This window comes from Syngnathus typhle, linkage group LG1 (genome assembly GCF_033458585.1).
Source record: "Syngnathus typhle isolate RoL2023-S1 ecotype Sweden linkage group LG1, RoL_Styp_1.0, whole genome shotgun sequence".
Lineage (NCBI taxonomy): Eukaryota > Metazoa > Chordata > Actinopteri > Syngnathiformes > Syngnathidae > Syngnathus > Syngnathus typhle.
In genome coordinates this window covers 8,463,769-8,489,907 of record NC_083738.1, presented here as the reverse complement: position 1 = coordinate 8,489,907, position 26,139 = coordinate 8,463,769, and the positions used below count along the sequence as shown (strand labels likewise).

Here is a 26,139-nt window from a genome sequence, read left to right as displayed (position 1 = left end):
AACAGAAGTTGAACAGCGCGAGCCGAGCCAGAACACTGGAAAGGCGGACAGAGGGAGGGCAGAGGCAGCGGCCCTCTTCTGGAGGGCGGGGGGGGGCTTATTATAACAAAATATATACGCACATGTGTGACCTGCTTGGCCGTACTATAGGTCATATGTGGATAACTGTTAATTAAAAAAAGAAAAGAACATACAACCGCGACTTTCCATTTAAAATGCCTATTTTAGTTTTCCTGTTAGACACGTCCGCCTCTATGAATCAGCGCACTTATTTGGGTACGACGTATCTGGACATTGCTAAAGGCGCGGTTGAGGTCTTTATGAAGGTAACGAACGCTTCTACCCCGACTTTATTTTCCCAGCAATTGTGGACGTTTCTTTGGCGAGCGTCGGCTTCCTTGAGCGAAATCGGTCGAAATTAATATATGTTGTTTTGGTTTTCCTTTTTTTGACAGCTGCGTGCCCGAGACCCGGCTAGTAGAGGCGACAGGTACATGCTAGTTACATTCGATGATCCACCATACGGAGTGAAGGTAATTAGCAACTGATACAATTGTTACATTTGCCAGTCCAACTTGTTTTTTCTGTTCGTGAGCTTTTATTGTCCGTCTTGTGTGTTGCCAGCGTTCGGTGGCCTTCCGGTAGCAAAAGAGCGGCAATTTATTTGTTCGCGCTATCCGCAGAAGCAGAGCGGCGCTGCCTCCTTACATCCAGCGGACATTTTGCTTTTGTGTAGAGAAACTCTCGGGCGTTGAGATGGAGGCGTAGAAATTTATTATCGACTGAGACGTCACTTTCCCTTCACAGTTCACGATCCTCATTTGCCAACAAACCCGTCAGTCATCATTAACCCCGCCCCCTGCCCTCTTGGCGAATAACCATTGGCCAAACATGGGCTGAAAGTTGATAAACCTCCTTCACTGGATGTGAGTGCAATGGAACAATATATGATGATTATTTTTCATACCGATACTGTGAGCACTGTTTCAGCACACAATCATACCCACTCCTCCCTCACTCTCCTCTCTCTCACTGCCCCTGTGTGATGGATTATCCTAGAGACTCATCATTGTTTACATATTGCATCCAAATGAATGTCTGGCCATCTCCCTAAAAGGATTCTGCCATTTACACTTGTCGTGTAGACAACAACAACAACCAACAATAATAATGATAATAATAATAATCTAAGAAAACTCCCCCATCTCAAAAATACACACCCACACTATGGACAAAAATTGATGCAACCTGTGATACACATTTATTCAGAGCCCTTCATCATGTCATCTATTTGACATGTTTTATAACCTGGCAGCTGACTGTGGGTTTTTATGCGGATGAATTTACGAACATCCTATCCGTGTGTAGCACCAACCCAAAGAGGTTTACGAGCAAAGGACAAAACAAGTTAAAATTGCAATGTAATCCAGTTAGTTCAATGCATATTCAAATCAGGACATACACAAATGCAACATTTTATGTTTGTTTAATTCATCCCAAAGTTTGATTATATAATATGTTAGAACTGCATGCCATTTGCACCCCATCCTTTGAAGTCTATTGACTGTGTTGATATCCAAGTTGAGTTTGAAAGTTTTAAAAATACCAGCCGTTTATTGTTGGGTGGCTCTTCTGCTTGCCACAGCTTACATGCTGTAGACACTCAACGGTGTTGGTTTTTGTGACATGTAGTTCCATAGTTGCAGCATCAGTGCCACTGTGCAAGACACAAAGTTGCATTCTCTTTATCAAATGATTGCAAATAATTGACATGTCACAAACAATGTGAAATTTATAGATTGTATTTGATTGGTTGAGAAATGCTAGGTGTTATTTTTCATTGATTTTGCCCCCTGCCCTCGTTTTTCTCTAATAAAATTCAAAAGAAATAAATACTACTAAGAACATAATGTTGGTGTGCATTCGGATCCATGTGATCTCTGCAATATTCTTAGATTAATGACATGGAGCTGTTACTCCATGATTATTAAATCCACACTGGACAATCATTCCCTATTCATATTGCGGCCCAAAGTTTTGATCTTGATTTTCAATCAGTCTTCTGTTTCAATCTCAAAGAATTCTGTCCTACCGTCAAAGTGGCACGGTGGTGTGATAAGAGAATGTGTTGATTTTAAAAAGTCTTAGTATTTAGTTTTGTTAGCATTATCGCTTCTGTTTTGCTAATAAATCCCCTTTGAACAACTAATTTGTTTATTTCAAGGTTATATTTACATATTTTCTCAGGTCTTAAATTTGACCACTCTGTTGTTTTGACATAACAGTCAAGTCAGATTAACCCTGTTGATGCAACAGTATTTTTTTTAGTAGTGGTTTGCTGCTGCGTGGCTATCTACAGATAACTGTTTCATGGTAATCATCTTTGTTGTAGTTCCTTTGAAAAAGGAGAAATTCAAACAAAGATGTTTTGATGAGTATATGACATAGGCCCGTCTGGCATCTTTTTTGCCACCCTGTATCAGATTGGTTTTAAAGTGGTGCAAGTGAAATAAATTGCTGTTGTTGTATAGGATATCCCTGATTACTTTGTCGAAAATGTGTCTTATGATCAGAAAACAATCATTCATCATGACTGATAGTGAAACTTGTCACCTGACCCCTACCTTACCTTTTCACAGTCATGTCCATTTCATACTTAACCCAAGGTAGCTACATTGTCTCTCGCTTGATCCTGCCTCTCTTTGTTTTTTGTCACCTTGCCGTATGTTGTGTCTGCCTGATGAGTGCAACGGAGGATTGTGATGGAAGGACATGATTTTACTGCATGGGACTACTCAATTGTGCCATTGCACAGGCAATAAATTGTTGATCGAGACGGAGAGAGAGGCTGGTGGGTGGGAAGAAGATAAAAAGATTCCATAGTCTGAATTATTGAGTGCAAGCAAGGCCTTATACGTCTACCAGCCTACATGAGGGTGTATTTGCTCTACTGTATAGCCTGGCTCAGTAGCTCAGAATTGTGGCTCAAATGACCTGATATCATACATGCGGCCACAATGAGATTCCACCTACATTCTGCTTTTCCACTCTTACTCTCTTCTCACCTACCTACCTACCTACCTACCTACCTACCTACCTACCTACCTACCTACCTACCTACCTACCTACCTACCTACCTACCTACCTACCTACCTACCTACCTACCTACCTACCTACCTACCTACCTACCTACCTACCTACCTACCTACCTACCTACCTACCTACCTACACTTTAAGCAAACACATTGCTCGCTCTCTTCTGACCCTCCCTTTTCAACATGCCATGGTAGTAATCTTGCAGGTCATCCTTAGATTAAGCATGAAGCTGCAGCACTGAAGTACTTGACCTCACTGGTGAAAAAGTCCAAAAGCAGCTCCACACTCTCATCCTCTCCTGTGGGACTCTGTGTCTTCTGACAGAGAACAGGCAGCAGTGGGAGGTGTATTTCTGGAGCCTTCTGTAGGAAACTAGATTCTTCTCTGTGGATCTGTCTACATGTGTTACTGCATATTTGAAGAGTTTGTCTAACCTAATGTTTTTTTCCACGTCTTGATAACTGAAAAGTGCTTAGACACAGTCTGTGGAGAATGCACAGTATTTGCCATTTTTCACAGTCTGTGGAGAACGCACAGAATGCACAGTTTTTCAGAAATTTGGGAGGGTTTAAATCACACATGTTTGAAGCTACTCCATTCTACTGTGTTCAACTTCATAATGTTTGTATTTCAGGCAGGTTGGAAGGAGAACCATGCCACCTTCATGTGTGAGCTGAAGAACCTGCAAGCGTCTGGGCTGACGACATTAGGCCACGCTCTCCGCACAGCCTTTGACCTGCTTAACCTCAACCGCCTCGTCTCAGGCATCGACAATTATGGACAGGTACAGTATGGGATGTTGTCGTCCTCCTCTGTGGTGTTATTTGTTGTTTCCAGAAAAAAGTAGAAGATGTGCATAGTCAAATCACTCACCGATGGAGAAGGCTTTATGAAACAAATGCTGCAGTATGCTTATACACTCACTGGCCAAAACAAAAAATACATCTACCTAACCTCACAAGACACAACACAAGATCTCTTCCCGTAATGATCAGTTTTTGATGGACTTTGTCAATTAGGTTCATAATTAAAGAAGTATTTTGGTTGCAGTGGCGTAAAACCGCACCACGGCAGACTGAGAGGTATTTTTTAAAAACATTATAGTATGTTTTTGTTATTTTGTAAGATGAATGTATTCTGGTTCCAGTAGCTCACACAGAAATAGTACAAATGAGAACATTGCACATGAGTAACAAAGAAGAGAGGAATAAATAAAGATTCAAGATTCAAGAGTTTTTTATTTGCCATGTTTGAGCGTGCCAAACAAGGAATTTGACTTTGGTAAAAACACACCCTCTGTTCAACATTTAGGTGACTAACAACATTCAGGACATGTGAATAATGGCAAAAACAGTGTAGACAAATTCAAAAAGGTGTTAAGAGCAGGATGTTATTGCACAGTAATGTCTCTGAGACTCTATGGGTGGTGTGAGTTCATCAGAGCAACAGCCTGGGGGAAGAAGCTGTCTCTGCGTCTGCTGGTTTTGGCGTACCGAGCTCTATAACGCCGTCCGGAGGGGAGTAGTTCAAACAGACTGCAACCTGGGTGAGAAGGGTCTGTAGAGATGTTCCTTGCCCGATTCCTGGTCCTGGACAGGTACAAGTCTTGGATAGATGGGAGGTTGATTCCAATGATCTTTTCTGCAGTTCTGATTGTCCGTTGTAGTCTGTGCTTGTCTTGTTTGGAGGCCGATCCAAACCAGACAGTGATGGAGGTGCAGAGGACAGACTGGATGATGGCAGTGTAGAAGGTCGTCAGAAGCTCTCGCGGCAGGTTGAACTTCTTGAGCTGTCTCAGGAAGTACAGCCTCTGCTGGGCCATCTTCCGGACAGAGTCTATGTGGCCGGTCCATTTCAGGTCCCGAGAGATTGTGGTTCCCAGGAACTTGAAGGTGTCTGTGGAGAGAATAGTATTACTGCGGCTAGTGAGGGGTAAAAGTGGTGAAGGGTCTCGCCTGAAATCCACTGTCATCTCCACGGTCTTGAGCGGGTTCAGCTCCAGATGGTTTTGACTGCACCAGTGGACCAGCCGCTCCACCTCCTGTCTGTACGCAGTCTCATCACCGTCCTGGATCAGTCCGATGAGAGTGGTGTTGTCTGCATACTTCAGGAGCTTCACAGGAGAGTCACCTGAGGAGAAATCATTGGTGTAGAGAGAGAAGAGCAGTGGGGAGAGGACGCACCCCTGAGGGGCTCCAGTGTTGGTGGTCCGGGTGTCAGATGTGATGCCCCCCCAGCCTCACACGCTGTCTCCTGTTGGTCAGGAAGCTGGTGATCCACTGACAGGTGGAGGCAGGCACCGCAAGCTGGATGAGCTTCTGTTGGAGGATGTCAGGGGCGATGGTGTTGAACGCCGAGCTGAAGTCCACGAACAGGATCCTGGCGTACGTTCCTGGGGTGTCCAGGTGGTGCAGGATGTAGTGCAGTCCCATGTTGACTGCATCATCCACTGACCTGTTTGCCCGGTAGGCAAACTGGAGGGGGTCAAGCAGGGGGCCCGTGACCTCCTTCAGGTGGTTCAGCACTAACCTCTCGAACGATTTCATGACCACAGATGTCAGTGCTATAGTCATTCAAACCTGTGATGTCGGGCTTCTTGCGCATAGAAATGTATAATAAAGTCTTCGCTCCGCCTGTAGCAAGGCATTTTTTATTTTTACATTTTGCAATTCCTTTTCTTTAAAGCCCACCGTGGAGTTGAGCTTTACAGATGTCATGTATGCCGTGCAGGCAATGTGTGTTGTGGGAATGCCTTCCACGTGACTCCTGCAAATATCAGATGTCATACTAAATGTTATTAACTCAAACTAGTGGAAACACCCAGTTTTCCCAAAGGCATTAAAGAAAATGTCTATTTGAGGTGTAGTAATTCCCTGGGTGGATGCCACTACAGGGGAAAATACTTTATCCTAATTATTATCTTGTTAAAGTTGAATGTTTTAGCTCTTTTATTGACATTCGATGTTTTGGATGTGCTTATGCTGCTCGGTGAGTCTACAATTACATCGTAATAGTGCTTAAACATTGAATTGAGAAGTAAATTCTAACACATTCACGGGAACTTTGACTGCTTGAGTGAAAGATTAGCGTAAAAACTTCTAGTTGGACTTTATTCATAGGAGATATCTAATTCTAATCCACCCCATCTGGATTCATATTCTTCACTTCTCTCTCACGTCTCTTCATGACAAGGCTGGGTGGATTACAATGGTGAAGTAGTGACCCCAGTTCAGGACTGTGTAAATCTCTTTAAGCACTCTGTCTGGGTTCCAGTAAGACAAGGCTGCCCTCTACAGGGCAGTCGTGGTGGCATCTGTTTTGTGCGCGGTTCAGCCACTCAAGCTGGAATTCTGTCGCAAACCCACAACAGTATTTTATGACCAGCATCTGTATAATGGTCATTTATTTGTAAATATTGTTTGAGTAGTCCGTGTTAAATACTGTGACAAAAAAAATCATCACTGTGGCAAAACCTATCGAAGTGTCATTGACTGCAGTATCAACCTTTCACCAATAGAGGGGGCTAACAGACGACAAGGTCACGAGTAGTTTGGAGTAAGGCTGGGAGAAAGATTCGATTAAAATCACAAAACAAATGGTAAACGTGATTTTTTCTTACTTTTGAGCATTACCGTTGCACACCAGCCACATTGAAATTTCCAGGCTATTGTATCGATAATTTAAACACATTTTTTACAGTCTAGTAGCGCTCTCTCTTGGTGCAAACTTGACACTGCAGTGCGCTCTTCCTTGTTATCGGCACGTCTCATCAGTGATTATGTTTGGCATATTTTTTAGATGATTACTCGATGGAAGAGTTGTTATGATAATTGATTCTAAAATGATTTGATAGTGACAGCCCTAGTTAGAGGAAGTTTTAAATACACTGCAGTCGTCTCACGTTGACCTCTTAATGTTTCAACCTTCTTTTGCTGGCACTAATGTCAAGTGTACACATTCAAAAAAAACATCATGTAAGTTAGGTTCATTGAAAATATTAATTGCTCCTGGGTGTGAACGTGAATGTTGTTTCTCTCATCATGTGTTTGACTGGTTATCATTTGGCCCTGTTGTGACCCTCAACGTAATAAGCAAATTGAAAATGCATGGATAGTTGACTACTTTGTCTAAATTTGTAAATGACTGTTGGATGTTTCCTTCTTAGGGCCGTAACCCTTTCTTCCTTGAGCCTTCTGTAATCATCACCATCACTGATGGCAACAAACTCACACACAGTTCCGGGGTCCCAGAGGAGGTGAATGAAGAAAACACACACACTCACACAAGCAACACTGCTGTGTTGCCATGGTGTTTTCTGTGTCACTGAAAACGGCAAGTGATCTGAAATGTGCATATGTAATAACCTTCATTTTGCCCCTGTGCAGCTGCAACTGCCTCTTAACTCACCACTGGCTGGCAGTGAGCTCACCAAAGAGCCCTTCCGTTGGGACCAGAGGTTGTTTGCGCTGGTACTTCGGCTCCCTGGAGCTGCTACTGCAGACCATGAGCAGCTAGGCAGCGTCCCCACCGATGAGTCTGCCATCACCCAAATGTGTGAAGTCACAGGAGGTTGACATGCTCACTCACTCACTTCCTGTGGTATTTATTGATACACTCGACAAACCTATGCACATATTCTGTTTTTGTCTCAGGGCGATCATACTGCGTGCGAACGCAAAGAATGCTGAACCAGTGTCTAGAGTCTCTTGTCCAAAAAGTCCAAAGTGGCGTTGTCATTAATTTTGAGAAAAGTGGGCCAGATCCAGAAGGTGAGTGACTTCGTGAGTTAAAGCGGTTCTTGTCTTGGAAATTTGACGTTTTACTTTAAAAGAAGAATTTATACACGTAAAATCCGTGGAAATTAATCTTGAGCAGTGATGCACAACTAAAATGTATCTTAAGTGCTATAAAGAAACTGGGATTTTTTTTCCATTCCCAATGTCAACGGCAATGAAAGAAGATCTGTTGTTTCAAGAAAACTCCATGTAAAAATCTGTAACCACTGATTAACATGCCATATTTTGACCAAACAATGGCCTCTTCTATTCTGTAGACAACTCAGTGGAGTCAAGCCGCTCCGCTGTGTCCTTCAGTCCACAGTTGTGGCACAGTTGCCACAAACTCATCTATGTGCGCCCCAACCCCAAAACAGGGGTGCCAGTTGGGCATTGGCCCATACCAGAATCGTTCTGGCCGGACCAGAACTCTCCTACACTGGTGAGCAGAAATTTAGCTTCAACCCCCGCCCCCTTGTTAGAATTGGCCTGCTGAGCTTGCATCTGTCATGAACTAACTGCTGCGTCGAATCAAATGTACAACTCTATTATCTCACTGTACAAATGTACAACTCTATTGTCTATTATCTCGCTGTAAGCTGTGTATGTCATTGTGGTTGTAGATTGCACTGCACTTAACATACAAACAATTCTTATAAGATTTTGCTCCTTTGTTATGGTGTCCAATGCATTTGTACACTGCAAGTTATCTACTCACTTGTTCAGGCTCATAGGTGAGGTGGGGTACACCCTGGACTTGTTGCCAGCCAAGTTGTTAATATTATTAAATTGATTTATAATTTGTGGACTCGGATGAGATGTTGTAAGGTCACCGGAAGTGCCGTTTTGTTGTCAGCACTAGTCCTCTGACGGTTATAGACCAGCGTGTGGGGGAAATGGCAGCTGGGGCAGAAATCTGCTTCCTATTAAGATATCCCATTTCCTAGTTCCTACTAATTTAACGAAGAGGAGGGTGACAAAGTGGCCAGCGACAACGTACAGTTGCATGTTTACATTCTTTCTGAACTTCGTCACTTCAGACACTGTCGCTATGACTGTATGCAGTCAATGGAGTCTGGCTGGAATAGTGTATCTATCATTGACTTTTTCTTAGTTATACTTTAATGCTAGCCTGTCACACACTTACGACAGCAATCAAAGGGAGTTTGATCACTTGTTGGATGCTGCCGGAGTGAGCGGGGACACAAGCTCGATTCAGGCAGGCAGCTGCTGGCATAGACATCAATACATAGAGTACTGTGATGGTTTCTTTGTTAAAGCCCCAATTGCATAATGACACAATATCACAGCTGCATGTCTGACGTTTTTAACAACTCGATCCGTATCAAAATTGCAAAAGAATTCAATGGTTTACAAGGAGCCAAACACTAGCTGTTGTATATCTCTGGCCTCGACACTTAGCACGGATCTGGCGTTTGCCGCGAGGACTATTGTCACTATTTAGCAACACCAACGTGTGCAATAACTGACCCAGATTCTATCGTTGGGCACAATACAATGTTAGATTTGACTTAAGGAAATCCATTTGGAAAAACAAAACAAACAATTACGTAGTTACAAAACGGCAGAAATGCGTCTGTGTTTTCAAATAAACAAATATCTGGGTCCTTAAAATGTTTTGAGCTATGCGCTAGATAAAGCGCTATATAAGTCTCTTTTGCAAATACTATAGAGGGTAACTTTTATTTCTTTTACGGGAAATACGTATTTACCCCCGACCCCCGTCTACTGAGATTCAGTCTCCCCTTGAAAGTCTTTTACTGCAGTTGCCACGAGTGACAAATGGAAATTATACGAGGCGAGTTCAGGCCCTATCTACAAAGTACAAACAACTATTCACTCTCGCACTTGAGTCATTTACAGTCTTCAGATCCACAAAACGTTTTGGCAGACATGCTAACCACTCCCACTGCAAACCACAACCACAATAATAATTCTATTGTTACACAACTACTTCTGCAACAGTGTAAGTCAACATAGAACTATACTATCTTTGGATCAGCAGATTTTTATGTACCTAATGTGTATCTGTGAATATTTATTGGGATTACCCATGCCCTGACAACAGAAATAATTTTACTGAAAGTGAATTTCTATCTCCCAGCCCCCTCGTACTGCCCACCCTGTGGTGCGTTTCTCCTGTGTTGACTGTGAGCCAATGGTGATAGAAAAACTTCCGTTTGACAAATACGAACTAGAGCCCTCGCCTCTCACCCAATACATTCTGGAAAGGAAGTCTCCGCACATGTGCTGGCAGGTAGATGTTCACACTCAGATCACGCTCCCAAACAAGGTTGCTCTCGTGATTTGATACACAAAACATATTCATTCACCCTCTCCCCGCAGGTGTTTGTGAACAGCAGCGGGAAGCAAAGCGACCTGGGACAGCCTTTTGGTTACCTTAAAGCCAGCACCACTCTCACTTGTGTCAACCTCTTTGTCATGCCTTATAACTACCCAGTGCTCCTTCCACTCCTTGGTGAGACACACTGTAAAGCTTTTTCACAATATCCAATCCCCTGTGTCAGTCAGTCTGTGCTAGTTTTAAAGCGTACTGATCAAATTTCACCATGTAGCCATCATTTGCTGTCAGAATTGGTCATAGAGAGTTGTAGCGGAGAGACATTACCAATATTTTATCAGCGCAACAGTCTGGCTGTTAATAAGGGGTCAATTGGGCATTTCTTGTTTCAGATGACTTGTTCAAAGTGCACAAATTAAAACCAAACCTCAAATGGCGACAAGCCTTGGAGATGTACCTAAAGACGATGCCTCCATACTACCTCTTGGTAAGTCAATCAGCTTGCCCCTGCAGCTTTTGTGACATTTTATTGCATTTGTTCATGCAAACTTGAATGTCTTTTTAACAGCCTTTGAAAAAAGCCCTGAGGATGATGGGGGCACCGAATTTAATTGGCGACAGCATGGACTGTGGTCTGAGTTACAGTGTCATCTCTTATCTGAAGAAGCTCAGCCAGCAGGTAAACATAGGATTCCCCAGTCTCATCTCTCAGTTGTTTGAAAGTTGCACAAGCCTGATGATAGACGGGTTCATTTATTCAAAGTCAGTTCCCCAACACTTTAACTCGGGCAGCACATTCAAGGTCGAACATAATCTGTTCCAGGGAGCTGGCCTACCTCCAATTTTTTTTTAATTGAGATTCTTCTCGTCAGTAAAACAATCAACTTTGATGAAGGCTTCAAATACAATGAACGCATTGTTGTCATCATGACAGTAATACCTAACAGCTGACTATTATCTATTAGACTTCGCCCTTTCAGAAAAGGCCAACGAAACTCAGCTCGTCGTGCGGAATAGTTGCTCAATATTTACAGTTTCTATCAAATATTTCATCAATTATTCTGTTGATTATTCCATGAATTAATCAAATGATCTGGTACAGTTGAACTTTTTTTGCAGTAAAGTGTATTTAAAAAAATGTTCCTTAATTACTGTTGATTAACCAACTATTTTTGTTTAATGGTGTATATAATTATTTAAAAACAACTAAACAACAGTTAGGCAATATCACTCAAGATTGATTTTCCAAAGTAAAACAGATGTTTGCAAATGTCTTACTTTGATGAAACACAAAAGATGAATCAGTGTGCTTTCATGAAGGATAGGAGAAATCTGAAAATTACTTTTGAGGGCGTGAAATGAAATTGTTATTAACATTTGAAGCGATAAAATTGATAATCGATTTGTTGTCGATTAATTGATCAATTTTAACACTTCTAAATTCCACTATTGAACTTTTTCTAGTGATCGGTGGCCACGTAGGGGAATTTCTTTGGGAATCAACTACACTGGATAAAAAAAGCTTCGACGCTCCCTCGTTCAAAGATCACACATTGCACACACGTCGGTTTTTGACTTGGGAATTGATCAGCCCTGGAGGCTCTCCGTATTAAAGGATTCATTGTACACCGTGTAGCTGCAGTGAGATCCCCGTTTGCCTGAATATGTTCTCATGAGCAATTTATAATCAATAAAGGAGCACATTTGGTTTCTGAACACAGACCTGTCAAATGAAGCTTTTTTGTCCTTCATCAAGGCAAAGATCGAGTCTGAGTGTTTGATCGTATCTGTGGGGAAGAAGGCTCCCCTGGAAACTGGCATGAGGGTAAAGAACCACTCCAGCTCATTGTCTCTGGCCCACCGCCAAGATTTTAAGCAGCTACTACATGGAATCACTGGCGAGGGTCCACTTCGCATGGTGGACATCAACTTAAAGGAGTTTTCCGGATTCCAGATCGCCCTGCTCAACAAGGTAGGTGGAGGATAACATGTGGCTGTATTAAATATTTGTTTTACTTGTGTGGAATAATCAAACATGTCGTTTTTTTCCAGGATGTGAAGCCTCAAGCTTATCGAAATGCCTACGACATTCCAAGACGGAATCTCCTGGATCAGCTGACTCGAATGCGCTCAAACTTACTGCGGACTTCACAGAAACTAATCAAAGGGCAGGATGAAGGTAAGTCGGATCCCATTTTTCAACCATTTCACATATAAAAAGAATCTTAAGGAACTGTGCTTGTTAGATTACCTGCATAGTATCCCGGTGGCACAGATGGGCAACTACCAGGAGTACCTGAAGATGATGCCGTCTCCTCTGAGAGAAATCGACCCTGATCAACCGAAACGATTACACACCTTCGGGAATCCTTTCAAGCAAGATAAGAAGGTAGTAATCTGTCTCTCGCCTAAAGTCAGCATATCTATATTTTGTTTGTAGTTAATCATCATCGAGATGATGCTTGTGTTTGTCTGATGTATTTCCCAGGGAATGATGATTGATGAGGCCGATGAGTTTGTCTTGGGCCCTCAAAACAAGAAAAGGGCCAATTCCGGTGACTCAAATGTGGGTGCCACACTGAAGAGAAGGCGTAGTATGTCGCCGTTGCTACGGCGGCCCCAGACTCCACCGGTCGGCACCAACCACATTCTGATTGGAAAGAGTCCAGCTGGGGTTCCAGGGCAACCGAATCTCCTGAAAGTCATACCGCAGCACAAAGGTAGGACTCCAGGGTCGATGGTGTCGAAAAGATCAGGCGGAATTCAGAACGACAGGCACATTTTCGTAAAATGCAAGATAAAAGATTGACTTGGTTGTGCACTTTAACAATTGAAGGGTGGCCAGAGACCCAACTGCAAACAACATTAAAAAGGGAGATGATGGCCGATTACCATAAGGAAGTCACCTGTCATACAGACTTCATGGACTTCAAGAGAAACTAAAGACATTGTATGATTATTGTCTTCAGGGCTGGATGGCAATGTGGTGGTTACTGAGAGTAACGGTGATGTTGCTCCTGGGCCTGAGTCAGGGGAGAATTGGCCCAGTGAGGTGGACCCTGTCACAGGAAGCCAACCTTCGCTCAACTTGGAGGGAAAAGCTCCATTAGAAGCAGTGGATCGGGGGGAGGAGGTTAACATAACCAAGGAGAAAGCAGTGATTCAAGACACTCAAGAGGAGCAGTCACTCGATGAGAGATACAACTGTGAGCGGCTGAGTCCACAGAGCCAGTTCGAGAGCGCAGATACGGACCCAGCAGTGCTGGAGACCATATTCATACCACCGCTAGATGGCAGTCAAGCAGAACTGCGGACACGGGTCATCAAGGAGGTCCGCAAACCTGGCAGAAGTGAGTAAAAAGCCTGTGAGGCATGTTTCCTTCTCCTCAACACAATGTAACAATAGTGTTTTCCAAAAGTGCTTTTGTGATCAATTGGCACGTTTTGACTGATCATCACTGTGGCTTGAGACATATACTAAATGACTCAGCTTTGTTTCTTGTCTTTATTCCTGTCCACAGACTTTGAGGCAATACTAGGACTACTGCAGCAGGTGAAAGGACCGGTCAATGTCCAGCGCTACTTTATCCAACACGCCATCAAAGAGGCCTCCAGGTAAGGACTGTTGAGCATCACGTCTTACAACAAGACGCTTGTGAATTCAAACCTGTATGCAGTAGTAGAATTTCATCCGTCTCCCTCCTCCTCGACAATCTCTTCCAGGTTCAAGAAGCGAATGCTGATCCAGCAGTTAGAGCTTACCCTTGTCAAGTTGGACGAAAAACATGGGAAACCATCACAGCTGCCCAGCGATCCTGGCAGTTAAGGAACATCAATTGAACTTTGCGTCGCCATGGACAACACAAAAATGAGAGGCCAACAAAAGACACACGTAGGGACAAAGGCACTTCAATGAGAACAGTCCACATGCTGTTACGTCACATCCTGTTAGCGGCCGAGGGAAAGCTTATCTGCACGACACATTCGTTGAGGATAAGCAGAGCGACTTTATGAATATGGCGTAATCCTCTTGAGACTGACTGACGACATCCATAATCATTCGGTAGACAAACACACAGACAATAAGCCATAGAACATCCTGAAATGGCAGCACACATCCTTCTTCAGCTGGTCTGAAACCTGTTCCTGAAGCTTCAATCAATAAGGCGTGACCTCCGTTTCGACTGCCATGACTGCTCTTTTTCCATCTCTCTTACTGGTATGTGTACATCTAGAATTCTACATTGTGGAAAGCAATATACCATATACCAGAGGTACTGTTGAGGTCAGGTTTACTGCCCATAATGTCCGGATAGCTTCATAAAGATCAATGCAAACAAGCTGAATTTTTACAATTGGAAGATTTCTAAAATATAAAAGACATCTCCGTATAAATCAATTGTGACATCCAACCTATGGACACCATGACTTATTGTCATTGCCGTCTAATATCCTGTGGCACCTGCATGGAGGGAGTGTCATTGGGCCTATTTTGGGCGCACTTTCTGGCATGGCTGATTTGAACTCACTCTGAAGGTTTTTAATGTGATTTGGGTCAGAAAGGTTTTAAATAGTCCATCCTACCTGTGAGGTGTCCTCTAAGAATCACTTACTATGGGGACTACTGCAATCTGGGAACATTCAGTGCCAAAAGTAGCAAGTAGAATTGTTATTAAAATAGACTCTCCACAATTCCATACTAAGAATGGTTTTATTTTCAATCCCCGGTTTCATTTGATTGCCAAGAAATAAAACCAGAATCTCAACTGATTTAGTTTTTGGCTTTTTACCCCTTATTTGCAAATATAGTATTTTATCCATGTAAATCCAGTAATAGCAGTATTTGTACAGAAAACCTACTCACAAAATTGGTTTTGCATAGGGGGGTCAATCACCCTGAGATGCCCACAAAAGTTCAAAAATGTGTTCTAAAAATGATTGGAAAGTGATATGGAAAATATTACATATTGGGATGGTTTTTGTCCCGATTTGAGAGCTGTATTGACATGCTGCAAACAAACAACATGCAATAGTGTTTGAAAGGGATGGACGCAGATGTTCTGAAGTGATACTGTATCCGTGTTAGAGGATGTATGGATGTTGATGCAATGCAGAGAGGTCACCCTCCTTTACAGCAACAGAATGTTTTCTTACTTGTGCGCAGCTGTCCGTGTCCGTTGAGAACACACACTCATTTTACAATGTCACTCTTTTGGCGATGACACAGATTTTTAGCAAACTGACCATAACCACGGATCTGAAAATTCCATCTCTCGTTTTAAATCCCAAAACGTATGCCAAGTCATGAATGCACCATTCTTACCCCAATAGTGTGTCTTCACTGACTGGCAGTGTGCCAACTTCATTTGAAGGAATTTGTGCATCTGTGTGGCCTCGGCTGACAGTTACATCTGTTACGTTGATGACGTAACCGTTGTTTTCATGACCAATGTACACTACTGTTTTACGTTCATGAGGCAGACTGATTATTTTTGTGAATTTGTTTATTTCAGAGGAAGACAACTATTTTGAAAGTCAATTTTGTAAACTTGAAGTTTTATTCGATTTTTGTACAAAACAAATAAACCACCTCTAAAATGGTATCAACTGTTTTAAAGACGTGTGCTTGCAAGGAGATGTCTAAATAAAATAAAAAACTGATTGTAGGAACTGTATTTTAGACCAATACATATAAAACAAGTAAGGTGCTGGGGGAGCTACTTTTTGCACTCTACATTTTGCTGTCGGGGCAACTGGATGATTCTGCTCTCTCAGAAATGGTTTAGGCTACTAGCTAAAAGTGAGTTAGTATCACTGCAAACATTCCTGGCCAAAAAAAAAACATTGTCGACTTGCTCTTTGGAATTCCTTCCTGAAAATGCTCCGCCCTGCTTCCTTCTGTTTTTTTTCTGTAGGGAAATTGTCAAGAATTAACAAATGTTTACAACCGTTCTAATAGCTTTGAAAGTGTTTTTGTTTTGTTTTTTACACAAAGAAGCCTTTAAACCTCATTGGAACAGATAAACATGACTCAAAGTGTACCTGTCGGTTCCTCACTTAAAATGTAAGGCCTTTAAAATAAAACCTGCAAGCTTCAAGACTTAGTTAGGCATACATCTATGTAGTGCTAGCTAGGCCTCATGCAAAACTGCTCGTCGTTTGGTAGCCTTGTTTTACGCTTGCGCCGGTGAGGTCTGCAACTCACTTCTTCAAGGAAGTTGTCCAGAGGTGGGGACGACGGCGCCGATTGGCTGGCAACCAGTCCAGGAGAGCGCACATCACTCTTACAAAATCAGATGGGATGGGGCAGCCAGGCTTGGGCTCGAGTAGCCCATCCTGAGGTAAATCGATATGTGGATGCATGATTTTCGTATGCGTAAACATATACAATACAGTACGTACAAAATATCATACCTTTGGTCAGTCCATCCCCAAATTGTCTCGAGTCAATATAGCTTTAAATCAGGGGTCACCAACCTTTGGCCTATGGCCGACTGATGTGGTCGCTGCGGGCGACCTGGTGCCCGCGGGCACCGGGTTGGTGACCCCTGCTTTAAATGTTGCAATGAAGGCTTTCTGCTGACATCTAGTGGACAACACAAGAAACACCCCGGTTTTTTTTTAAATCATTTGATTTTTATGACGCAAGAGGAAGAAGCTAAAAGAAGTGAGACACTAAACTGAGGAGACCAGAATACAGTGGGAAATGCCTAATGTGTTGACTTGTGAGTGAGTGAGTGAGTGAGTGAGTGAGTGAGTGAGTGACAAAGGTGAGGAGGGGCTGCATAGTGCCTTAGTAAAGTCTTAGACAAGGTATCCAATGCAGAAAGGAACTGTGGTACCACATGACGTGGAGAGTGGCAGAGGACTTCCAATTTAAAAGATGATCAAACTGGTAGAAGGAGCTGCCAGGCAAGTAAACTAGAAGAACTAAGAGATGTAGTGAGGTAAGACATGAGGGCAGTTGGCATTCGAGGAAAGCAAGTCTAGATTAGAACAAGATTTGTTTTGGGATGCACAAATGAGTAAATTACTGCGATCTAAATCCAAATGTAAAACCAGATTAAATTCAAACATCAAAAGTAAAATTTGATTGTGTTTATTAAATAATATAACAAATGTCAATGAAAACAGATGCACCATCATTTCTCTTCCAAGTCTTGTCAACATTTCCTCTTCACTCTATGTCTTCAGGGAGCTAAATTTAAAAAAAAAAAGTTCAAACTAAATGCTGTCCTGACATATGATGAATGAAATTAGGTTTTTTTTCTACCCTTCATACAGAGAATATTAAGTGCAAAGGAGAGAAATATCCAAAGTAGTGTCGGAAGGGACACAATGGCTAGATGCCTCGGTACGCAAGACTCCAAAGTATTTCAATACAGTAAATACAAAATAACTGAAGGGTTGGCACACTGGTGGAGATGACTACTTTGTTTGTACAGCATGACTGAATGATTATGTACAAATACATATTTAAAAAAAAAAAGGTGGATAATGAATGGTGACTCTGGCTTCTCTGTCTAACGACAACAACAAAAAATCCTATCTGACATTAGTAATTTTACAGGCAGGGAAAAGGCCAGTCTCAGTGCAAATGCTCCAGCTTGCGGAGCCGTAGCGGGTTGGGAAGAGCTTGCTGAGAGGACGGCTCTTCCTCGGCGGTGCGGTACAGCACTCGTCCTCGGTGGTTGAAAAGGTAAAAAGACGGATGATTCCTCAGTGTGTCAAACGTTCTGTCGAGGGAGGAAATCATTTATTCACATTAAAACAGGCAATCCGCAATTACACTCCTAAGGATAGAAAATTTGGAAGTGGAGGTAAAACTGCACCTCACTCAAAACTTTGGGGGTCACAACCAGCAACACCTTCAAGTCAGTGAGCATGACGACACGACACACTTTACACGCATATTGTTTTTTTTTGTAGTCCAGAATTTATAGTTAGCAACCCCTGCAAAATTCCAGCTAAACTACATCTAGTTATCTAGTATTCAAAGTTAGGTGACAAAAATTTGGGCACCGTATTATTTTAGTCTGCTTCATACAAATTTGATGGGACTTTGTCTGCATGTCAAGTGCCTCCAAATTATCCACTGTGGTCGATATAAATGTTTTAGGTAGCTTTCAGCACTTTTTGGGCGGTCAAAGGTGAGCTGTTTATGTGATTTATAATTGTTTTATTGTTTGTCATAATACAGTGCATTTCACGAAATTCACACAACAATTAACAATCAAATGTTGGTGACACAATGTGGTTAGAACCTACTTGTTCTTGAGCTCCGAGGAGGCGTCCATGTCTTTAAACTCCCCAGCAATATGGACAATACCATAACAGGTCATGACGAACGAGAGTAATGTCTGGAGCACAATCTGCGACACAAAATATAAAGTCGTCGTGTCAAAACTTCTTCTTGTGAGCGACGCTAATCTTAAAGGTAGGAAAAATGCACACGACTCACGTCGATTGGCAGGGTTTCGTTTTCTTTCTCTGTAAGTCGCATGTAAGATCGATCTGATGGAGGAAGATGAGTAGAAATCAAGTCAATTGAACATCTAAATGTATTTTTACATACAATGAATTGCACACCCAAGTGTTTAAAAGATTGTGACGGTCAAGGCACATAAGATGAATTGCACCATTAAGTTAAGAAGCCAAGGGTGTCATTCCTGCGTGAGCTCATCTGAGCTGAGTTAGCATCGTGCAAGCTAACCGTCGCAGCATAAGGCCTCGCCAGCCTTTAAATGCATCCCTGCCATCCGAACCCCTCTCCCCGGTGACAACTGGACCGACAACCGTGTGCCCACTCTACGCAAAGAAACTCACGTTGTGCCGCTGAGAAAGCTGCGTGTGCTAAGGAAAATAGTCCAATGCTGACGACACCTTTCCAAAAGGAAGAAGCCATTTTCAACGGGACAACTCCGTGCAGTGCCGTAAAGTCGAACGGTGTCGCAAAAAAAGACCACGAAGGAAAATCATCGCGTCCCATGAAATATGAATAGTTATGCACAGTTTGAACTTAAACAACGCGCTGAACAACAGTGAAGTTTAGATAAATCTCCACTCAGAAAAACAATGATGCAGTCAGAATGTATCGCAAACAAAAGTGAACAATAAAATGTACCAACATAAATATTTAAAAACAGCTCTTAAAACGTAAACGCAGGTATAATTATTAAAAATTCCTTTCAACTGCACTTAAAAAGTGATTCTATTACTGACCACTGGCGGGACAGTACGTGTACCACACTTAATATCTATATTTAATCTATAATTGAAATATTTTGTTGAATGGCTTTTTAATATGAAATTATGTAAATGTATTATGTATGATTATTATGTAAAAAAACAAAAGTTGAGCAAAACAACGAAATCTAACGAATGTAATTGACTTTTGCGTGACCATATTTTCCTGCTCTATACTCCAGGTCAGTAGACGGCGGTAATGCACCTACCAACCACCAATTACTACCAACGAAGAAGAGAAATATCCGGCATCAGCCATCACCTTTTTCGGTGCTTGGGTCCACATTTAGCAAGTCAAGACGTTGTTTTATGAAATATTGACTGAACAAACTTGCCATTTGTAGCTACATAAGAAAAGATCAACATGACAGAGGCCATTCAAAAGAAATTAAACAGCGAGTTAGAAAAATATACTCAGATGCAAAAAGGTAAGTAGCGTTTTAGGCCGTTGTGACTTGCTAGCTTTCTTGAAATTCTTTACATTGTTGTTCACGGTTAAAACGTCCTTACTTAATTGACTCACTACCGATTGTCTGTGCTGCTTAGATGTTAGCAAGAGCATGTCAGCCCGACAGAAGCTGGAAACGCAGCTAGCAGAGAACAATATCGTAAAAGAGGTAATGTTTGTCATATAGTCCACGTGGGTTAAAAATGGCAATAATAACCTGGTTGATTGTTTTTCTTTTTCATAGGAGCTTGATCTATTAGACAGTGCAAATACAGTGTTCAAATTGATTGGCCCTGTTTTGGTAAAACAAGATTTGGACGAGGCCAAAGCGACTGTGACAAAAAGGCTGGAATACATCAATGGAGAAATGTAAGTTACTGTTTGTATAGCTGCTTCTATCCATCCATCCATTTTCTGTTTTCAGTACAGTCACGGGTAAGCTGAAGCTACCCGAATTGACTTGTGGATGGGAGGTGGGTACACCCTGGGCTGATCGCCAGGCAACTGCAGGGCACATCAGATGACCATGCAATCACATTAACACTTATGGACAATTTTATGTATTCAGTTAACCCAGTGCTTCTCAATTATTTTCTGTTACGCCCCCCCCCTAGCAAGAAGAAAACTATTGTCCCAGTTCTTTATCTTTAATGCTCGCTATGCTAATAGTAATAACCAGGAGGCTGCCTTCTCAATTTAACTGTTTGATGTATGCCAGAAAGACCGATACACAGCTATGGAGTCTTCTCTGCGAGATAACCCCTACCTCTAAGATCCCTACTCTTATGCTACTTTTGGCCACCCTCCTGCAAGGTGGTGACTCTGCCTACTCTGTGTGATCATGTGTGACCTTGCAGTCTTAACTGAGATCAACTCATGTGTGTGCAAAGAGTGTCGTAGAGATGGGTCAAGGATAACGACATAGCTCAAGCTACCTAGCTAATCACATGTGCCAAAGAGGCCTATTCTAACAAGGGCGTACCCCAGCTCCCACTCAAACTCAGCCAGGATAGATTCCAGCTCTGAAGCACTGAACTAAATGAAGCTTAATTCGCTTCAACATACGTCATTGACACGAAGATTCCACCAGGTGGCATCAAAACAAAACCGTTATTGCTTTGTCCTGGCGCAGAAATATTTGTCCAAAACACATTCGTAAAATGTAAAGTGCTCTACCACAAAAGTGAGCAAGGTCCTCCTCTTGAAAGGTCTTAAAAATGTTTTCAGTCTAGCTGGAAACAAACTTGAAATGTTTTTTTATTATTTTTATTTCTCCGTTTCTGTTATAGTCAGCGGTATGATACACTCCTGAAAGACTTGGAGAAGAAGTCCGACCAGCACCGACAGCTTTTGTCCAGTTTACAGCAGGAGTTTCAGAAAGCGCAAGGCCTCTCTGTGGGGAAAGTCTGACCAAGTGAAGAAATGCAAATCATCAGTATGCGCGCATGCCCTTCCCATAGACACACTTGTAGCCCGACAGCTCAGAAGATGTGATCGAAATCCACCTGCATCTGTCATTCGAATGCAACTTTGCCGTTGCAACGCTTCTGTTTGTAATTAATAATAAACTTTTTTTTCATGAAACTGTTTCAACATCTTGTGTAAATGATGATGCTAAGCTACATTACCAATGCAGTGTACTGCTATTCAAAAATGAAAATGGTTTATTGAAATGCAGGATGACTAGACACAGTGTGCACTGTTTAAAAGCCCTGGGATCACTGCCCTTAGAGGTTGGTCATTTAGATGTGTAATTTAGCAGTAGAATAAATGCATCACACATGTTCCCCCCCAAGTATATGGAATTAATACAACCATTCGGACTTTAAGAAATTGAAAGAGATCAAACAAAACTTTATTGGATCGAATAGAGGATAAGGAAACCCCTATTGTGGGTGAAAAAAAACAATGTTGTACATCTTTACTAACATTTTGCAGTCTGACACATGCTTCCATAAAAATAACGAAGAAACGTGGTTAGAGAACGTAATATTTAATAGGCACAGCTGCCGCAATAGTAGCACCCGTAACGTGGTGGTATTCCAGTAAAACAAACGTAGTTTGGTCTTTACGGTGTGAAGATGACACTTTAACTACTGGTGCGCACGAGCCTGCGAGGTCGCTGGCGCGTGGGTGTGAGGGATCCCACGCTGCCATTTGACACAAACAGAATGTTATGAAGAGCGACCGCGAGTGTTCTCACCTACACGAGAACTACGTGCACTCGTATGGCTGAAAGATATTTGATCTAATGTAATGCTGATGTCATAATAATTAGCAATGTATTCAAACACAATACTTTGGTTAGTTTACGCACAAGTCAAGAAGTAGTTCAACCCTAAGGATGTGACATTTTGGCCAAACTGCTGCGTCGATTTTCCCAATAGCGGCCTTGTGGTGGCGCTAAAGCACATTTGCACCGCTATCTCTTCCTCGTGGAAGTATCCTTCAATGCTCCTGTTCAACAGGTGCCCTCAAAATGAGCCAACTAATCCTGCTTTGCTGTTTTACACGCAGACAATAAATGATGTTTAATCTGCTTTTTGGGAGGCAGATGCTCCTCAATGAAAGGCTAATCTCATTCTTCCCATTGATGCTCCTTCCTGCGGGAGGTTTAATCTGGAATTGAAAGAAAATCCTGGCCATGCGATCAACCCAGCGGGACTAACACCTCCATTCAGAGAGGCAGGCTGCAAGGAAATTGTGCTTTTCAAGTTAGTTCCCTGCTACATAAACACATCACGCGGTTTGGAGAGTTTTCCCATTACATGAATCCAAATATCATTTTAATTTAAATGTGCTTATTTTGGTTGACTTTTCATTTATGTTATTACTCGATTATCGTATAGCCTCGGTTTAATAAATCACAGAAATTAGTTTTTGCACTAGATTGACCATGCAGTGAATTGTAATTTATTAACGATATCATGTTCTCCCCACATTTTGTTTTCCAGCAGCTGCCCGCCATTCCCGTCGAATGCTAAAAGTCGTGTACACATTCTACAATCATTTCTGCAAGGTTGTTGGCACTCTTTTGTTTTCTGATGGCCAGTATTGAAGACCCATTAGGGTCCACATTCAGATGCTGATTTCACCTAACTTTCAACTTTCTAACAGCCAGCCGCCCCATCCAGGTTCTTTCAAGTCCTTAAAATCGATCGTCTTTGAAAAGGTTTTCAAAATTTCCCTTAAAAGTATAGTCCACTACAATAAGCTATATACTATTTGGTTATCCGATGGATTGCCAAACAGTTCGAAATCATTGACTGAAGATGAAAACCAAGAATATATTTAAATGATATATAAAATATACATGAAACGCAAATAATCAATACTATATATGAAGTAAATACAAGATGAAATGACAAAGAAATACAATCAAAACTTTTGCTTTTTGTTTAAAACCACAGTTGTATCTCTTTAACACACTGATATCAGTACTGTATTGGGCAGCATATGCTACAAGCATGGGTATTTGATAAAAAAATATCAATTATTTAATGGTCCTTTTAGTTATTCAATAATGGCCCTTCTACCCCGAGACCCCAATGATTTGAGAAACAAGCCTTCTGATGACTGTAATGTTTAAAAAAAAAATGCTTTATTTTGTTGATATTTTGAATTGATGAAGGAATTATGGTATGACAATGTGAAATGAACGGCATGTCGGTTTGTATTAAGTTGGAATCAATTATTTCACTTCATCTGATCTACAATACAAACATGTTTTCATTTCTCTTTGATGAAGACTTGACCATGTGGTGGCAAACACGTTTCAAACCAAACAAATTATCCACTTGTGTTGAAGCGTTTGTAGATTAGGTGCAGTCTGGATTGGTGCACATTGTGTGAATGGCCACTCTTGTGTCCTTCTACATGTGAAAACCAACCCAACCCTTCATTAGCATGTCAGTGGGGTGTCCAGTGTGCATCAAGTATGTGTGAACTTCAATGTCCATTCACACCCCTGGAAAAAATGGAGAAAAAAAAGCAAGAATCCAAGACTTTTTGCATCTTGTTTTGAAAAAAAGAAAAGCCCTGAAAAAATAGGTTGGACAAAACTATCCGTGATTGTATATTTAGGCAGTCTACTGCAGGAGACATCAACATGGCTGAAAAGACCACATGAGTAAACCAGCTGATTTCTAGAAAAAAAGTGTTGTCGTGATATACTATTTTGTAACTCTCCTACCTTGTAAAATCATTGTTGTAGGAAATCATTTAATATTAAAAAAGTATAAATGGAGATCATCTGAGCAAAGGTGTTATTTCAGAAGTGTGTATGAAACTGGTAGCCCTTTCGTCAGTACAAGAGTGGTTCGCATTCTCAAAAATGTTGGTCATGCCATCTCGCACGACTATACATGAGGGAATTCATGACTGGGGCCAAGGCCTCCACACAGGGTCTAGACTCTGGGTGCAGGTTGTGGGTGGGGGGAGCAACTTCCTGGTGTCACAGAACTGATACTCGGTACCCTGGCTTGGATAAGGATGGGGGCTGCTGTCCTGGAGCTGGTGTTGGTGCTGGCTCAGATGCGCAGGATACACAGATTGGACGTGTGGGGGTGGACTCACTGAAGCGGACACTCGGTTGGACCCTGGTTCATCACTGGCTATGAAACGTCTGATCCTGAGGAGACACGACCTCATGCCCTCCTGGTAATCGTGTTGCTGCTGGGGGCCGCTGGGTCGCTGCCCCTGGGACGACAAGCCGGGTGTAATTGCACGCTGACCCCTCTCCTCCTTTTCCGACTTCAAGAATTGCACCACGCTCTCCAGGATCTCAGCCTTCTCCACTTTGGGGTTTGTTAACTTCTAAAATGAATAGGAAAAGGTCCAAAAGTCAATGTCAGAATCATCTGGAGTGCATAAGGTGCTTTTTATGCATCACCTAAAAGCTATTTTCACACATATACATATATTTACAGGTCTAAGGGTCTGGCCGACTGATGACAAACGGTACACTGACGGATAAGCGTCGGAATAAGCGATTTTCGTCAGTCCCTCAGAAACCCGAAAAGCAAAGACAAGTGGCAGCTTGGGGAAGAGAAGCAGTAATAGTATCATTTATTTTCATATATAAAATGGTCCATATGTGCAGTTACCCTTGTAAACATTTTTTATGCACCTGTCCTAAAATAATGAAATCTAATCCATCTGCTTATTATTACAGCAGTGTACTGTACATTGATACCAAACTTAATGTATAGATTGTTTTAAACAAATTTATGGACATTATACAACTCGGTTTTTATACAAGTATTTACTACGTAATTTAGTGACGGATAGAACAGCCTAATAAATCAGCGTGTACCTCATTGTGTGTGTTCTCCAGCATTAAAACTCTTAACGTCTCCAAACTGCGGTTGATGCGGTCCCGTCTGCGTTTCTCCATCACAGGTTTCGACACCTTTGAAAAAGATGAATATTGCTAACATCACAAACACTTTTTGTTGTTTTTATAAATTCCAAATCCGCAGTTTACCCTCCTCATCCTGTGCCTGTGAGGCAGTGGTGAAGTCAACGCTTTCATGCTGCCCCGAATGCGTGCAGATCAATCTACACAAATCCAAGTGAATGTTTTGCACCTGGTTTGCAACTATATGGATGTCCCTGCCGCGCCCATAAGCACCCATGAAAAGAAGAGGCCAATTTCATTTACATGTAATCCGTTGACGCATGCGCCGCATGACATTTAATTCACATGTAAAATAACGCCTCCAACTGTAAAAAAACGTTTCGCTACAATTAGCAGATGCAACTACACGCGAAAGATGAGGTATAGGTAATATATAAAATACGTAAATAATAATGATGGATGGATGGATGGATGGATGGATGGATGGATGGATGGATTAAACGAATAAATATCTATGTGCTGATATATACCACATATATGTGTACATCATCTATGGCAGCACTTTGAACGGAAAAAATAATATTTTGTCAAAGTTTTTATAGAGGAAAAAAATATATAGCCACTAGCCAGCCCTGCCTCCATACACGCACGCACGTACGCACACGGACAGATTTACGGCGCAGACCAGATTGCTCGCTTCACACTCGAACGTCCGTGCGTGTTGTTTGTTTAGCCTATAGGAGTGGAGTTGGTAAACAGTAGCACGAGCACACTTGTTCACCACAACACGTGTCGTGTGTTTGGATACCGGTTTTTGTAGTATATTTATAACATGCATTTTATTACGATAGCAACATACATGCATGGTTGCACTTTTGGCAGTCTGAGCACA

The 26,139-nt window shown here is 42.0% G+C and overlaps 4 protein-coding genes and 1 long non-coding RNA gene across 9 annotated transcripts; 2 read left to right on the top strand and 3 right to left on the bottom strand.

Moving 5' to 3' along the window:
* Positions 1 to 21: 21 nt before the first annotated feature.
* On the top strand, positions 22 to 15,797 carry ints6l (integrator complex subunit 6 like). 3 transcript variants are annotated; one of them, XM_061294999.1, is made up of 18 exons: positions 24 to 326; positions 456 to 533; positions 3,731 to 3,880; positions 7,262 to 7,351; positions 7,482 to 7,665; positions 7,749 to 7,865; positions 8,150 to 8,313; positions 9,997 to 10,149; positions 10,239 to 10,371; positions 10,587 to 10,681; positions 10,763 to 10,873; positions 11,951 to 12,166; positions 12,247 to 12,373; positions 12,441 to 12,583; positions 12,683 to 12,914; positions 13,164 to 13,544; positions 13,716 to 13,809; positions 13,918 to 15,797. In XM_061294999.1, exons 1-18 carry the CDS (start codon positions 216 to 218, stop codon positions 14,018 to 14,020), a joined length of 2,682 nt encoding a protein of 893 aa, XP_061150983.1. In that variant the 5' UTR covers positions 24 to 215; the 3' UTR covers positions 14,021 to 15,797. The 3 variants fall into 3 exon arrangements, with proteins under 3 accessions (XP_061151000.1, XP_061150983.1, XP_061150991.1); XM_061295007.1 differs by lacking the exon at positions 24 to 326 and adding an exon at positions 808 to 926 and having other exon boundaries at positions 466 to 533; XM_061295016.1 differs by lacking the exons at positions 7,262 to 7,351; positions 7,482 to 7,665; positions 7,749 to 7,865; ... (10 more) ...; positions 13,716 to 13,809; positions 13,918 to 15,797 and adding an exon at positions 5,361 to 7,244 and having other exon boundaries at positions 22 to 326.
* On the bottom strand, positions 4,315 to 5,419 carry LOC133165437 (uncharacterized). Its single transcript, XR_009717599.1, has 2 exons — positions 5,280 to 5,419; positions 4,315 to 5,209 (listed from the first exon to the last, which is right to left on the bottom strand). It is a non-coding gene; the product is annotated as an uncharacterized LOC133165437 (long non-coding RNA).
* Positions 15,798 to 17,277: 1,480 nt separating the features above from the next.
* mmgt1 (membrane magnesium transporter 1) lies at positions 17,278 to 19,174 on the bottom strand. Its single transcript, XM_061286172.1, has 4 exons — positions 19,021 to 19,174; positions 18,656 to 18,708; positions 18,463 to 18,566; positions 17,278 to 17,930 (listed from the first exon to the last, which is right to left on the bottom strand). The coding sequence occupies exons 1-4, from the start codon at positions 19,097 to 19,099 to the stop codon at positions 17,783 to 17,785; spliced, it is 384 nt and encodes a 127-aa protein (XP_061142156.1). The 5' UTR covers positions 19,100 to 19,174; the 3' UTR covers positions 17,278 to 17,782.
* pfdn6 (prefoldin subunit 6) lies at positions 18,491 to 21,472 on the top strand. Of its 3 annotated transcripts, none has more exons than XM_061286173.1 (5): positions 18,491 to 18,631; positions 19,623 to 19,868; positions 19,987 to 20,057; positions 20,133 to 20,257; positions 21,178 to 21,472. In XM_061286173.1, the coding sequence occupies exons 2-5, from the start codon at positions 19,805 to 19,807 to the stop codon at positions 21,296 to 21,298; spliced, it is 381 nt and encodes a 126-aa protein (XP_061142157.1). In that variant the 5' UTR covers positions 18,491 to 18,631; positions 19,623 to 19,804; the 3' UTR covers positions 21,299 to 21,472. The 3 variants fall into 3 exon arrangements, with proteins under 3 accessions (XP_061142157.1, XP_061142159.1, XP_061142158.1); XM_061286175.1 differs by lacking the exon at positions 21,178 to 21,472 and adding an exon at positions 20,313 to 21,127; XM_061286174.1 differs by lacking the exon at positions 18,491 to 18,631 and having other exon boundaries at positions 19,558 to 19,868.
* A 2,790-nt stretch (positions 21,473 to 24,262) lies between these two features.
* On the bottom strand, positions 24,263 to 25,421 carry her5 (hairy-related 5). Its single transcript, XM_061295156.1, has 3 exons — positions 25,374 to 25,421; positions 25,203 to 25,298; positions 24,263 to 24,703 (listed from the first exon to the last, which is right to left on the bottom strand). Exons 1-3 carry the CDS (start codon positions 25,419 to 25,421, stop codon positions 24,263 to 24,265), a joined length of 585 nt encoding a protein of 194 aa, XP_061151140.1.
* Positions 25,422 to 26,139: the final 718 nt, after the last annotated feature.